Below are 15,984 nucleotides of genomic sequence, written 5' to 3'. Positions count from 1 at the left end.
GGTTTTCTCTAATAAAACAATGCAGTCCAGATCTGCTTATTCAAAAATCTGATCCTAAAGGGTAGGCACACGGTGTACAAAAGCCTTCCTGAGAAAAGCAGAGGAAGGGAAGCAGCGGGGCTCCAGCTAGTGTGTGGCTTTGTGGTTTTATATTTATTCATTCACTTAGTGGGTCAACTAAGGCATCAGATGGAAACCTTTTCGACCTGAGAACAATAGGCCTTGGGGATTTCACATTCAGTGCAGACATAAACTGTGTCTCACTTGATGATGTTGCGGAAGTTTCCAGCAGTCCCTCTAGTTTTCCTGAGCCTGTGCCAGCCTCCGGCAATACTAAATACTAAACCAAAGGGAGGGCCCCAAGTATTGCCTGCATCAGGAATCTTTGAAACACCGTGTCCCACTGTTAATCCATTCACAGTATCAGAACGGTTCCTTAGAACACACCTAACCTTGTTTTCCTGGATACATAGAGCTTGCTAGAGACCAACTAGAAGCCAATGGCCCTGAACAGCAGACATGCGAGAGACCCAGGAGTAGTGACTGTTGGAGACCACCAGGAAGTTGGCCCTGGGCTTCAGGAGGAAAGAGTGTACATTGAAGATGTATTTCCACATTTCAGACTAAAGTCTAAATCCTATTAGCTAGGAATTACTGTATTCCAGTACATGACTGATTTTACATATAAAATTAGCTCAAATCAAGGTGACAGTCATTTTTAGTTAATGTATCAAAAAGTGACTAAAGTTCGAGGCCAGCCTGGTCTATAAAGTGAGCTCCAGGACAGCCAGGGCTATACAGAGAAACCCTGTCTCGAAAAACCAAAAAAAAACAAAAACAAAAACAAAAAAAAGTGACTGAAAAGTTAGTATTTGTTCTTAATAAAGAAAGCACCAGAAAGAATCCTAGGTACTCTCTAGATTTCTTTTTCAGAAACAAGTCTTTGATTCTGCCCAAGTTTCTTCATCAAAACCTCTTGACAAATGTTCTAGAAGGTAACAACCGTCACTGTCAGAGAGCAATGGCCAGGCGCTGCAGATTCATATCTGTAGGAACCATGGGAGGGAGGGACCCACTCACAGCTTGCAGAAAGGCTCTGGAAGTGGTCGGGTGGCTCTTCCTCTGGAGCAGGGCTGGAGGCAGAAGATTAAATCTGCAAAGGTGTTAGAGCTCTGCCTCAGTGGGCATTGCTCCCCCAGCCCATGTGTTCCTGCCTTAGAATTTAGAATGATTGATACAATCCACAGGACTTGCTATCCTACTTTAGCTCCTCATGTCAGAGTCAGAATCTAATACCCATAGGTTCCAGGTGAGCTGTGGAAAGAAGGGTTTCTCACAGTGCCTGGAGAAGTGTCTTGGTTTCACCCAAGGCTCAGACTGTGGAAGTCATAGGCTGCCTCCTCCTCTTTTTGCAATCCCTCGTACAGTGTATCATGACATTTGCTCCCTATCTCATCCCCTCTCATCCCTGCTGCTGACCCTTCTTCCCAGCTAGCCCCCATAACGAGCATCCTCATAGAAATGACACATTGCCCACTGCTGAGCTAGGATGACTTTGTTTATGTGACACTATGATTTGGGCACCAGTCTTTGAATGGAGAGCTGGAGAGATGGCTCAGCGGTTAAGAGCACTTACTGCTCTTCCAGAGGTCCTGAGTTCAATTCCCAGCAACCACATGGTGGCTCACAACCATCTGTAATGGGATGCCCTCTTCTGGTGTCTGAAGATAGCTACAGTGTACTCACATACATAAAATAAATAAATCTTTTAAAGAAAGTCACTTTGAAGGAAACATGCTGTCTTCATTAGGGTTTTACTGCTGTGAAGAGGCACCATGACTAAGGCAACTCTTATCAAGACAACATTTAATTGGGGGCTGCTTTAAAGGTTCAGAGGTTCAGTTCAATATCATCAAGGCAGGAGCATGGCAGCATCCAGGTGGGCATGATATAAGAAGAACTGAGAGTTCTACATCTTGTTCTGAAGGCAAACAAGAGAAGACTGTCTTCCAGGGAGCTAGGATGAGGGTCTTAAAGCCCACAGCTACAGTGACAGACTTCCAACAAGGCCATACCTACTCCAACAAGGCCACACCTCCAAATAGTGCCACTCCCTGGGCCAAGCATATACAACCATCACACATGCTAAAAATACCATGTTTTGGTTGGCTGAAAATGTGAATTTAGACTGTTACTGGTTAATATGTCTAGTTTTGAGAAATATTTTAAACCCACTTCTGCTCTGATCTCGTTAGATAATTTATAGAATTGTTTGCATTCCTTTCCTTATTTTTTTCCTTTCTTTCTTTTTTTTTTTTTTTTCATTAATTTTCTACTCTGGAGACTAAGTTCTGGAACCACAATTCTCCACCAGAATTGTTCCATGTTTTGATTTATAATTTTTCCCAACACCATTCCATGTAAATTTGTTGCCTGTGCCGATTACAACAGATCATCATGAACAGCTTAAAACCACAGGAAGCCATTATCTTGTAGATCTGGAGGCCAGAAATCTCTATTCAGATAATAGGCAGGGCTTATTCCCCTGCAGGCATGCCTGACCCATGGCCTCCAGACCACATGCACCCCAGGATAACCACTCCCAAGCATGGATTTTGTAGATGATAGTGTTGAGGTACATTATCAAGGGTGGCCATGCCTGCTGAGCCCACCAGGTGGCTACCATTCTCTGCTGCCTCGAGAGCTGAGAGCTGGTGCTACCCCATTCCAAGGCTGTAATTAGGGTGACATGCACTCAATAACAGCGCTGCATGACTACTGTGGCGGCCATCTTGCTCTATAACTCTTCCCTGCCCACTATACAATAACTCTCTCTTCCTCCCTCTCAGCTGCTAGCAACCATCTCCCTACTTTCAGTAACCATGAGTTTGAGTTCTTCAGACACCATCATAGTGTTTGTCCTTGTAGAACATGCTTCTTTCTTGTAGCAAATCTTTACCCTCTATCCATTTACATTTTATTCCACTGTGATCTTACTTGCCTTCCTTTTAAAGCGAAATAATCTGGATAATCTGCCATTGTAGACTATGCCTCGTTACTCCTCCATTTGTCCACAGGAGGACATTTCCACTGCAGTTTTTTGTTCTGTTTTGGTTTTGCTTGGTTTGAAATTTTGAGATAGGGTGTATATTATAGCCAAGGCTGGCCTCCAACCTTCACTCCTGTGCCTCCGCCTCCTGCCTGCTGGGTTTATAGGCCTGCACCACTCAGCACAGTTCACAGTTGAGCAAAGAGTTTAGGTTTTTGTTGTTGTTGTTTTTGTTGTTGTTTCATTTTGATACATGTTGATAAATTTATCATTGTCCAAGTAAGCCAGAATGAATTTGTCTTCTCCAGATTGTTAACCTTGTCTTCACCATATAAAGAAAGAGCATGTCCTGGAAGAGGGATGTAATCTGATCCTTTAGGGAGAAGATCACCCACTCTAATACAAGAACATAGTCTCCTTCTATGTTATTTCTCTTATCAAGAGATAGCAATGGAGGCTGGAGATGTAGCTCAGTGGAAAGGGCACTGGCCGCTCTTCCAGAGGACCCAGGTTCAATTCCCAGTACTCACATGGCAGCTCACAACAGTCTGTAACTACCTTTTCAGAGGATCCTGTGTACTATCGTGGCTTCCATGAACACTGCACACATGTAATACACCAACATATGTGCAGAGAAAACGCCACACATACAAAAATAAAATTTTTAAAATGAAAGAAAATTACAGCAAATCAAATGTGGCCCTCTTGGAGCTAGGAAGTGTCTATTTTATCTGAAAATTAGTTTTGCTAAATGTCTTCTTAAAGCAATCCCCCTCTCTCTCTCAGTCAGGTACAACTGCCCTGTTCTTCGCTGCCCAGCAAGGCCACAATGATGTTGTGAGATTTCTCTTTGGATTTGGAGCATCCACTGAATGTCGGACCAAAGTAAGAGAATCTCGTTCTTGAGTTCACGCCCCGTTGGAGACCTTCAAGGTCTTGAGTTCACGCCCCACTGGTGACCTTCGAGGTCTCAAATTCATGCTGTGTTGAAGACCTCTAGCAGTCATGCTGCTCATTTTCGCCTGATCTGTAACACAGACATGTGCTTTTCCTGCTGCAAGATTCAGAAGCCCAAGGAATCGGGTTTCCTGAGGTTGCTTGTGGTAGTTCAGGGTTAGTCAGTGTTTGGGATTCCTTCCAAGTTTTGCACTGGGAGAGTTTCAAGGGGAATAACTGAAGTTCTCCCTTGCATCATTCATTTTCTGTGCTGGGATGCCAAGCTTTATAACCAGTATCTCTTAACAGTCCCTATTTCTGTGTTCTACTCTATGTCTGTATTCATTCCAGTAGGAGTTACTAGAGGGATGGCCTGGTCCCAGTGAGCCCGGGATGCTCTGAGACCTCGTCTGGCAGGCGGCCTGCACTCGTGGGCTCTCTTCTCAGAAAGGCATGGAATCAGATTGTAGGTCTCAGAGTCAAGCAGTTCTGGACAAGGACTATGGTTCTTCCTTAAAGGGGTTTTCATTCGAATTTTTCATCTTCAGATAAGGAAGCATGGTGCAAAAGGATGAATGTTGCGTGTTCACGTGGTTTTTTCACGTTTTATAGCAGGAAATTTTGAGTTGATGTGACATTCTTGTCACTTTCAGCTCATTTTAGGTCTAGTTATAATATTAATTCCTGAATTTTATTCCATGAACTTTAGCCCATGTTGAAAATCTTAGATTGTCTTAATTGATTATGTATAATAAGGTTGTTCCCACTGGATCCTTCTCCTAATGGAATGCTATCAAATGGTCCAGATGTTATATAGAGTTCTGTCTTTTCTAAAACCCATTAGTAACTTTGTGTGCATGCCTTAAAAAATAGTGGTTATAATATAACATAGTAAAGTATAGCATAATATAATATAATACAAAACACTATTCTCTTACCTCATCAGGCAGAGAGAGCAGAAAGTTGACAGGGCAAAAAGCCTCAAGAGCAATAGTCATTGCCACTCTTGAGCAGTGTCTTGATGTTCCCCATCTTGTCACCAGCCTCAGCCCCTCTTCCATTCCCCACCCTTCTAGGCTGGCTCAGTCTTCTTCCTTACCACATGGTCCCTCCCCTCCCTCCCTCCCTCCCTCAGTGTGCCTTCTCAAACTCCTGCCATAACACATGATGTCACTTTGACTATGAACACAGACCTCTGTAGCAGAGATGACAGGTAAGGTTACCGCCACTGGCCTGTCACACCCACTCAGCTAGCTAAAGGCTTTGCTTTCCAGGCCTCATCAATGCCTTCGGAACCAGAGCACCTGAAGGTAGAACTTGCTTTGAATAAAAAAAATCAATCAAACAAACAAAAAGCCCTAAGCCCAAATCAGAAACTACACTGTCGTATTCATAATTAATATTTTCAGAGAAGTCACATGTTGTTGAATTATTCATAATTAGCTTAAATCTCCACATCACAGTTCACAGCACCAAACACACATCCAAGGTGGGAAAGATACTTAGCAGTAGTCTTACCCGGAGTGCCCGGAGAAAATTATTAATGGCTCAGTGAGTCAGTAGTCAGTGTGCTTGGCATAAGTGCTTGTTCTGATTTCAGCTGCAAAGATAAAAGTGGGGCTGACAGAACAAAGGGATGCCCATTCCACATCAGAGCACGGTTACTTAAAGCACTCTGCTTAGTCTTAGGGCCGTGCTTTAAAAGAGACCTAGACAAACTGGCACACGTTCAAAGGAAAACCCTGAGCCAGACAGTGAGATGTCATCATCTCCTCTTTTAATGGAGGCATATCTTGCCGTGAAAATGATGGCTGTAGATGGGTAAGCATCTTAAACTCAGTGGCTTATAACCAAATAGCTCCAAAGGAGAAGCCAATGTTTGCCAAAGAGGCCTCTGGTTGGAAGCCATGATTCTGAGACAGAGCTGACAATCCTTGGAAGTGCACTGCACTTCCCATATTGGGACGTGAATGGATGTTGTCTCCTTTGGTACGGGCAGGTGTGTGGTGCTAACTGGTGAGATGGCTGCATTATGTCCCTGGCAGGTTATCCAAGTGTACAACACGTTCATGTCCTCCAGATGATCATAAAGAAAAGGTGAAAACTGGAGAGATGCCTCCATCACTAAGCACTTGCTGCTCTTCAGAGGGCCAGAGGTTAGTGTCCAGCACCCATGCTGGGTGCCTCACAGCCTCCTGGACCTGTGGGAATCCAACACTCTCTTCTGACCTCCGTGGGCACCCCCACATACACATGATATACACTCACAGAGAGACAAAGACACACACATACAAGCAAGAAATAAAATAAGTCTTTAAAAAATAAAGACAAGGTGAAAGACAAAAGGAAGGTGGGTTTGTTATTTCTCGAACTATTCTCTCTCAATTCAATGTGAGAAGTGTTCTTGATAAAATACAAGTTGTGCCATATCTAATGCATCTGTCCTCTCCATCCATAGGATGGGGGCACTGCCCTGTTGGCTGCTAGTCAGTATGGGCACATGCCAGTGGTGGAGACCTTGCTGAAGCATGGAGCCAACATCCATGACCAACTTTATGTGAGTGTTTCAAGAGTTTATCCCTTGATCACAGCTAACATTTGATCTAAATTTCCAGTGTCAGAAACCACAACTTAAAGTATTTTTTCATGCACTAAAAAAATAAAAAGTGCACATCTTTTTTTGAAGATGTATTTTTATTATTTTAATTATGTATATGGAATGTGTTAAGTAAATGCAAGTGCCACAGAGATCAGAGGGGTCAGATGCCCTGGAGCTGGGGTTACAGGCAGTTGTAGGTGCCAGGAATTGAACTCAGGTCCTCAGAAAGAGCAGTATGTGTTCTTAATCACTGAGCCATCTCTCCAGCCCTACACATTGGGGTTTTCATTGGAGATGTCAATGGAAAATCAGTTGATCAGATGAGCTAGCTCTCCTTGCCATAGACACTACATATTTCCTCACCTTGTTCTCCCTTTTAAATGCGTTGTACATCTGCAAACATTCCATGCATGCTGTTAAGCTGCCCCAGCATTCTCTGATGCCTGCTCACTCACACATGACAGGCCAAGTGCGGAGTGATACCAAGAGGGGAAAGCAAGCTAATCAAGAGAACTGAGAGGTGAAGCCATGGAGCTGTGGTCATGAGGTAGGACTGGGAAGGGCTCTGCTGCCACTGTGAGTCTTGTTGCAGCTAATTGGCAATTAGTACATGGCCCAAGGGCCCTTTTAATTGTCACTGAAATTCCATAGGCTTTGCAACAAGTGTTACTATCCTGGTCTTGTAGGAAAAATAAAATATGGGAGATGGGGTGACTTGGCAGTCTCAGGGAAGGGAGGGAGAGAGTCTTGTTTCCAATTATATAGGAACTGTATTTTAGGCCATTCCTCAAGTACACTGTGAGCCCATTTGCCAAAGGCACTCCGTTTTCATAGCCACCTAATGGGCTGCGTAGGTGTGACAGTTTCCATTTGAATGTCCTTTCCAGAGCTTACCTTGTTAACTCTGACACATCACAGGCCTCTTTGAAGTCCCTAGTAACTAGCCTTACCCTCTGGCACTTCAAGTTTGTAAGGCTTTGAGCCTGCAGTAAGATGGCTGAGATCCTTGATATTGCTCTAACGAAGTGCCTCTCAGCCTGGCTGTCCATTAGACACACCTGCAGAGCTTTCCAAAACTCCCAGTTCCCAGACATCCATCCCCTCAGAACAGCAGAGCCAGTCTCTGTGGTCACAGCTGCAGCATGAGGAGGTCCTGGGTGTGTTCTGAGAAACACAGGCAGGGCTGACGGATGGCCCAGTAGGTAAGACATTTGCTGTGCAAATTTGAGAAGCTGAGCTTGGATCCCCAGCACCCATACAAAACTGGGATCTGCGGTGTGCACTTGTAATCTCAGCACTGGGAAGGGGGAGGGATAGGATGGTGCTGGGCTTGCTGGCCAGCACAGCTCCAGCTCGCCAAATTAGCAGTGAGTTGTGGGTTCAGTGAGACCCTACCTGACAAAATAAGATAAAGAGCAATTGAGAGCGCCTCCTTTTGACCGCTAGCCTTACACTTGAGAGCACATTCATGCACACTTGTATCCACACAGGTGCACACACATGAACACGTACATATACCACATACCCAGAAAAGAAGGAAAAATAAATGCGTGTCTAAAGTGAAGAATCTGAGAGTCTGAATTATGTATGGGTGTGTGGGCCCAGAGACTTTGGAAATAGAAAGTTAATTTTTTTTTATTTTCACAGCATGACCCACAGTTAGCAGTGTGAATCAAGGGGTAGATATAAAGTTTGCACCCACTAGACTATATCCTTCCAGTATGCTCTCAGAAAATAGACTTCAGCAGAGTCCCCAGTCACAGGAAATCCCCCTCTATTGATCAGTGAATTAAGAAAATGTCATGTGCCGGGCGTGGTGGCGCACGCCTTTAATCCCAGCACTCGGGAGGCAGAAGCAGGCAGATTTCTAAGTTCGAGGCCAGCCTGGTCTACAAAGTGAGTTCCAGGACAGCCAGGGCTATACAGAGAAACCCTGTCTCGAAAAAAAAAAAAAAGAAAGAAAGAAAGAAAATGTCATGTGCTATAAATCCCTTTTTACGTTTAGTAAAATGGTCTAAATGTTTCTATTAAAACCAATTGGCTTGGTGTGCACTTTTGATCACTGTACCAGAGGAGACAGAGACAGGGGGATCTCTGTGAGTCCACCCAGTGAGTTCCAGGCCAGCCAGGGCTTCAGAGCAGAGAACGTGTATCAGAAAATAAAATAAGCCGGGCAGTGGTGGTGCACGCCTTTAATCCCAGCACTCGGGAGGCAGAGGCAGGCGGATTTCTGAGTTCGAGGCCAGCCTGGTCTACAGAGTGAGTTCCAGGACAGCTACAGAGAGAAACCCTGTCTCGAAAAAGCCAAATAAAATAAAGTAAAATAGGATAGGAGAACTAAAAGTTATAATTCACAGTGGGAAACTCAATGTGTAGTTTGTCCCAGAAAAGTCTACAGGGTTAGCCGCAGCTCAGAGTATGGAGACTCTGTGCTGATACATTAAGAAGTGGCTGAAATTTGTAACCACAATCAAACCTCTGACTGGAGGTGTGTGCAGTCTGGCTTGTTTTAATGATTGCTCTAAGTGTAGTCTGGTAGCTCAGCAGACATCCAGTGGACATCCAGCCCCCTCCAGGTGATACACCTGCTGGACTTGCACAGTTTGCAATGTTTGGGGTTTCAACTTGCCATTAGTGGTCTCAGCACAAGGTGTAGTAACTTGCCTAGTGTTAACGCTGCAGTGGCGTCCAGCTTGTCTACTGTGGGATAGAAACAGTGGGGTTTGCCATGCGTGCACATACTCTGTCCGCAGAGAGCGACTGGACAAGTACAACCTGACTTTGCTGAACAATCTTGTTGAAATAAAAAATAAAAAAAAAACATGTTTCTGAGAAAAAAATAAAAAAGAAGCCCTCACCTCCCCCCCCAAAAAAAAAAGTTCGGCGAGATTGGGGCTCTTGCGTTGAGCTCAATGCGGATTGCCCTTTGTGCTTACAGGTACCGAGGCATCTGCTGGGCTGGCAGAGAGCAGCAAGGCAAGAATCTTTTGAAGACAGTTTTTCTCAAATCATCTTTTTCATGCTCGGCTAGCACTCTGCCACTGAACCACCAGACCCTTTAATACACAGAGACACTGCATGTTGAGGGAACATGCGTAAAGGAGCAAGAAAGACACCATGGAAAGAACACTCACTCCCAATTCATAAAGTCACAGAGAGTGGAGTCTGGGAGATGGCTCAGTTACTAAAGTACTCACTTCCTGACAGGAAGGCCTGAAGTTGATGCCCAGAACTCATGTTAAAAAATTAATAATTAATTAAAAAAAAAACAACCTGGGTCCTGCCAGAGAGATGAAGCAATAGCTCAGCAGTTAAAATCATGTGTTGCTTTTAACTTTTTTAAACCTTTCAAGCGAAGGACTCAAGTTCTGTTCCAAGCACCCACATAGTGGCTCACAACCACCTGTAACTGAAGTTCTAGGGGATCCAATGCCTGCTCCTGCTCTCTGAAGGTTCCAGGCATGCATGTCATGCACACATATATGTACAGACAAAACATTCATACATGTACAATAAAATAAATCTTAAAAAATGTTTTTAAAATCTAGGTGTGATGGCTTATGCATGCAATCCCAGCCCCTGGGATACAGAGACAGGCAGATCCCTCAGGATCCATGACCAGGCAGGCTAATCCACTTGGTGAGCCCCAGACCAGTGAGAGACCCCATAGCCACAAAGTGGACCAAACCTTCCTGACATATGACATGGAGGTTGTTCTCTGGCCTCTGTATGTGTGTGCAGGTGAGCACACATCTTTCTTTCTCTCAAACACACACACACACACACTTTTGTGTAATTTGTTTACCTAACAGCTATTACTTGGCAAAAGAATAGAAACAGAAAAGAAAATGCAAATGAGGAATGTAAGTCATGATCCTTTGCTTTTCTCCTAAAATAAACATGAAAGCTGAACCTAAACCCCTGTTATCTCAGGATGGAGCCACGGCCCTGTTTCTGGCTGCCCAAGGTGGCTACTTGGATGTCATCCGACTACTGCTGTCTTCAGGAGCAAAAGTCAACCAGCCAAGGCAGGTAATGTCCTTTGGAGCAGAAGGCAGGGGGTGGCAGGGGTCTAAATCAGTACAGGCCTGGCACAGCCGTTACCATAGACAGAAAAGTTAACTTTGACTAAGATGTCTCCTGGTCTGTGCTTTGAGGTCAGCTGGGTGTCTCTGAACTCAAGCTGATATCATGAGTCAGTACTTTGAAAAATGTAAGTGTTTGATGTCTGAGGTCAAGTACACACTCTGCCACCTCTTCTTCAAATAATTTATGACTGTGCTGAAATAAAGAGTGTCGGCTGGCCTGGGACGTAGGTAAACAGAGGCGTATCTGTCTGCTCTCTCCTGATACGCAGCCATAGCTCCCGTCTAGCATCTTTCCCAGCAACCCAAGAGTAGCCTGCGAAATCAGGAGACCGAGGGTAGGTTCTGTGCCTTCATCACTCACAGGCACACTGCCACTGAGACCTCATTTAGCAGTATCTGATATCTGGCATCTGCTCATGTCTGGCAATTCAATTAGCTGGTACTTAAACCTCAGGAATGCATCACTGAGGGCATTTTATGTATGATAAATGTAAGGTAGCATAGCTCACTACTCTGTAGGGGCCATCTGTGCTCTCATTAATTCATTGCATTTGAGGTTAAGAAAACATTGCTATGAAGGTTGTTGTTGTCTTTTCAAAAAGTCAAACTGGTTTCCTAAACAGGAATACCCCCAAGGCAGGTTTCTGTTATAACTGATCTGGCATGGGAAGCCTGCGTATTTAAATAATATACAGCTATGTGGACCCTCAGGATGGTCTGTGTTCCTGGCCACAGGCTTCTGGGTCTTCATTAGCCTAAGTGCGTAAGAAATGGAGAATGGAGTCTGGGTATTGTTGGTTTGCCGTCACCTATCTAGACTTCTATACAGGCACTGACAGTGGCTGTGGTTTGGTGGTTGGGAATCAGTTTCATCTTTGAGACAAGGTCTCACTCGGTTGCTCATGCTGTCCTCAGATTCATGTGCTGGCATTGCAAGCACAAACTACCGTACCTGCTTAGCTCTGGGGAGTTTTAACTTGAGACTGTTATGACTGCCAAGTTTCTTTCATTATACTTTTGAAAATTAATTCGTCCCTTTAACCAGTCTGTTTGGAAAATATATTTTATTATTCCTACAGTCGTGTTTGCTTAAAAACAATCCCCAAGTTGATATGAATTGATATTTCAGAGACTGCATGGGTGCGTGTGCACTTGGGCATGAACCGAGTCACTTGTTGTCATTGAAACCAGGAAGTTATTAAGTAGGGCATCGAGGCAGCAGTAACCACAACACACCTGCTGTTTGCATTCCTCAAGAGTGAGGTTCACCTGGCGGGCCAGTGGGTAACCTGGCCCAGGAGGACAAGGACCCACCCTGTGGTTAGAAAACAAGGGACACACCCTTCCAAAGACTGTTTCTAACAAAGTGCTTTGGAACTATGAGAGTCCAGGTCTGAAGTGATTGTTGTTCAGGGAAACTTTTATATAAACAGGAATTACTTGAGGTCCGGAGCAATGAAAAGTTTCCTCTTGGTTGCGAGCACGCACCCCGTGGTGCTCTCATCAGCACCTGCCAGGAGCCTATGACTCTCAGGTTAGAAACTCTGTAGTCATGTTCTGCCATCTCCGAAGGTAGAACTTCTGCCGAGTTCAGTCTAAGAAGACAGATATCACAAACATGACAGAAGTCGTGCACGCACGCACGCATGGCTGGCCTGGTTACAGGTTGTTCGGAGGTTTAAGAAAAGTGTGATGTAAAGCTTGCACAGGCTGGGTGTCTGGAGCCGGTGTCTTGTTCTGAAATCCCGGCTAGCTCATTAAGTATCAGAAACTTCTTGAATTTATAAAGTAAGGACAAGGATGTGTGCCTTATTTTCCAATTCTTAATATTTTTACATAAATTTGGTGTGTGTGTGTGTGTGTGTGTGTGTACAGGTGTAATGAGTGCAGAAGCCAGAGGTCAATCAGTTGTTCTTCCTTAGGAACCCATCTTCTGTCTTGAGACAGAGTCTCTCCCTGGAACCTGGAACTTTCAACTAGACTATCTGGTCAGTGAGTCACAGTGATTGCCCTCCTTCCCCTCTGGGGTTAGAAACTCATGCTACCACACCCCACTTTTATGTGATACTTGTCCACATACGTGCACACTTGCACTCATTCCCATTCTGACCTCTATGGGCACTCACCTCTGCACACACACACATACCACACAACAAACACACAACACACACATACATAATACACAACATATACCACACACACTACACACACATACACAATATACACATACACACATGCACACACACACCACACATATATAGTACATAACACACACACACACACATGCCATTCTTCAGAATCCTTCCATTAACATCTGGAAAGATGCTAATGAAGTAACTGAGAACTCCCTCCTAGAACATTTGATGTAATGACAGAGTCAGCACTGTAGAAGGATGGCTTCTCCTTTCCCTCCTGAGAACTAAGCAGGCCTTTTTAGTGTTTTGTGCTGAGGAAGTGTGCTCACAGTCAGGACAGTGTGCAGCCAGAGATGCTCTTTCCTACTCAATAGGTCAAGAGTTGCTGGGATCACGGAAGTCCATGGTTACTCGGGAAACTCACTTGTGTTTCTTCCTCCACATGTCCTTCCAAGGAGAACTTGACAGGAGCCAAACTTCCTTAATCAGTGGTGAAGATGTCTACCTAACCCATTGTTCTCTTACCCACATACTGGGCATGCTTCTCCCCAGCTCAGCTCACCCACATCACTAAAGCAGTATTTCTGGAGTGGTCAAGCCTGGCCTTGTTTTCCCAGCATTAAGCTGGCGAGATATCACTTGTCTTTACCGAGGCTTCCTCCTTCGCCAGTCAGCATTTCTACAGCATTTGACAGAAAGCCCAGCTAATGAGTGTATTCTCCATTGCAGTGGTTTTCAACCTCCGGGGAAAGGTCAAACAACCCTTTCACAGGGGACACATAAGGCCATCGGAAAGCACAGATGCTTATATTACAATTCATAATAATAGCAAAATTACAGTTGTGAAGTAGCAATGAAAATAATTTCTGGCCGAGCAGTGGTGGCGCATGCCTTTAATCCCAGCACTTGGGAGGCAGCGGCAGGCAGATTTCTGAGTTTCAGGCCAGCCTGGTCTACAGAGTGAGTTTTAGGACAGCCAGGGCTACACAGAGAATCCCTGTCTCGAAAACAAACAAACAAACAAACAATCCCCCCCCCCAAAAAAAAGATTTCTGGCTGGGCGGATCACCAGAACATGGGAAACCGTATTAAGGAGTCTCAGCATTAGGAAGATTGAGAGCCACTGTCCCAAAAGATGCCTTCGTCTGGACACAGAATTGCTGGAACCCAGAAAGTAAATATTCTCTTGGGTCCCTAGCTTGGGGGCATATGTGAAGTGGGAGAGACAAGAGCTTCCAGACTGGTATAGGATTCCAAGCATATGGATACTGAAGCAGAGCCCATAAGAACCCTTGTGGGGGGCACTGACCATCTTAGTCCCTCTGCACATGGCGGGTATTTGGGAAAGCCTGTTGACTTCCAGAAAATACACCATGACTTGGGCAAAGCTCCTGGGAGGTCTGGAAGCCTGTGGCCCTGAGTGGCCCTGAGTGGCCCACAATTGGAAACTTGAAGGGAGATGATGAATGGCTGTGGAGCCTGCTCAGATCTTTGGATAGAAGCTGAAGTCATAAGGCTATGTGTGGTTAGGGAGTGAGACATTCTAGTTTTTGATGATCGTGGTTTCCGTTCCCTGGACCTCAGCTGTTCTTCATCTGTAAACTCAAGATAGTAATGGTGACGTCCCTCTAGAATTGCTATAAAAGTGATATAAAATATTCCTGGTAAAATTTTTATTGCAGTGGCTGTGAGTTGGACTAACACTGGTAGCACAGTTGTCTTGTTACTGTAGTTACTTGTGTCTTGAACGGGCCACCCCTCCAATAACAGAATTGGTCCCAGAGACTAGGAGGCCTAAAACCTACAGATGAGAACAGGCATGCCTAAGGACTGGGATGCCATAGAAGCAGGGAGCATATAGCATTTCAGGTATGTGTTCAAGTCCTTGGGAATTGAGTGGGTTGTTGCCTTTTTCTAAGTAGGTATTAGAAGCCCAGATAAGATTATAGACTAGTCTCTAACATGAATGGTGCATATATATACATATATATATATATATATATATATATATATATATCCCTCTACTTGTAAATGTATTAGATGTAGCCCAAAAGCAGCAACAGATTTGGTAGGAAATGCAAACGTTACCCTATTAGCTATCTGTTTGGTACTTGAGTTTGTAATTATCAGCCAGTGCTGAACACCTTCAGGTACAGGCAACGCATCACTATTTATTGCATTGGTGGTCTTATCCAGCCCTCGTACTTCCTGCTCTTTCCTTGGCCTCCAGTCTCCATGTGCCCATCATCTGTTTGTTCTTTTCTGCCTGATCTATGGCCTAAGTCTAAACCTTCTTTCACTAGGTGTGGCCACAACGCTAAATGTCAGCTACTGCCTCTGCCTCTTCTTTCGTATTTCTTCTTTAAGTGGTTTGGAGTGCAGGAGAGATGGTTCAGTCAGTAAGTCCCTGCCACAAGAGCATGAGCCCCTAAACATATCCACAAATCAAGGTGCAGCTGTATTCTTCAGAACTCTATGCTGAGGGCAGAGGGGCAGTTTCTGGAACTCACTGACCCGACCAGCCAGCCTAGACAAACAGATGAGTTCTGCTAGAGATGCTGGCTCCAAAATTACAGAGTCATCAAGGAAGGCATCTGACATCAACCTCCATATGCACAGGTCCACACACATACACACACACACACACACACGCACACACACACATACACACACACACAGAGAGAGAGAGAGAGAGAGAGAGAGAGAGAGAACTGTGGAGGGCATAACTTTTACTTTGCAGTGATTTGTTCCATTTAAAACATTTTTAAACAATTTTTTTTTTGTCTAGAAGTAATTACAAGTATTTAAATATCTTTTTTTGCCCATTTCATTTCACTCTAAAGTCCCAGAGAAGAGAAACAAATTGACTTGTATTCTATAATTTTTATTATGAAAAGCAAGGTACTGGGTGTGGTGTGCATGCCTTTAATACCAGCACTCAAGAGGCAGAAGCCAACTCTGCGAGCTCAGGGCAGCTTGATTTACACAGCAAGTTCCAGGATGCCAAAGAGAGGAATCTCCTAGCCACCCAGATAGTAAATAGTTGGACTTGACAGTATGATTTGACGCATACTCTCCAGGTTCCAATGTCATGTCCTTAGCCAGTCAGTAGGACCTGGCTACTCCCTATCCAGTTGCTGTACAGGGTCTCCAGGAGATTTGGTAAATGAAATCCAG

The 15,984-nt window shown here is 44.5% G+C and overlaps 1 protein-coding gene across 3 annotated transcripts in view; it reads left to right on the top strand.

Moving 5' to 3' along the window:
• Positions 1-15,984, top strand: part of Ankrd29 (ankyrin repeat domain 29) — a 55,385-nt gene that overhangs the window by 20,473 nt on the left and 18,928 nt on the right. For all 3 annotated transcript variants that reach the window (XM_029471732.2, XM_021150831.2, XM_029471734.2), the window contains 3 exons: positions 3,836-3,934; positions 6,444-6,542; positions 10,518-10,616. In XM_029471732.2, the coding sequence (XP_029327592.1) occupies positions 3,836-3,934; positions 6,444-6,542; positions 10,518-10,616 (297 nt within the window). The remainder of the gene's footprint in view (positions 1-3,835; positions 3,935-6,443; positions 6,543-10,517; positions 10,617-15,984) is intronic.

Source organism: Mus caroli, unplaced genomic scaffold, assembly GCF_978045245.1.
Source record: "Mus caroli unplaced genomic scaffold, Mus_caroli_1 scaffold_19, whole genome shotgun sequence".
Classification (NCBI taxonomy): domain Eukaryota; kingdom Metazoa; phylum Chordata; class Mammalia; order Rodentia; family Muridae; genus Mus; species Mus caroli.
This window is presented reverse-complemented; position numbering and strand designations above follow the sequence as displayed.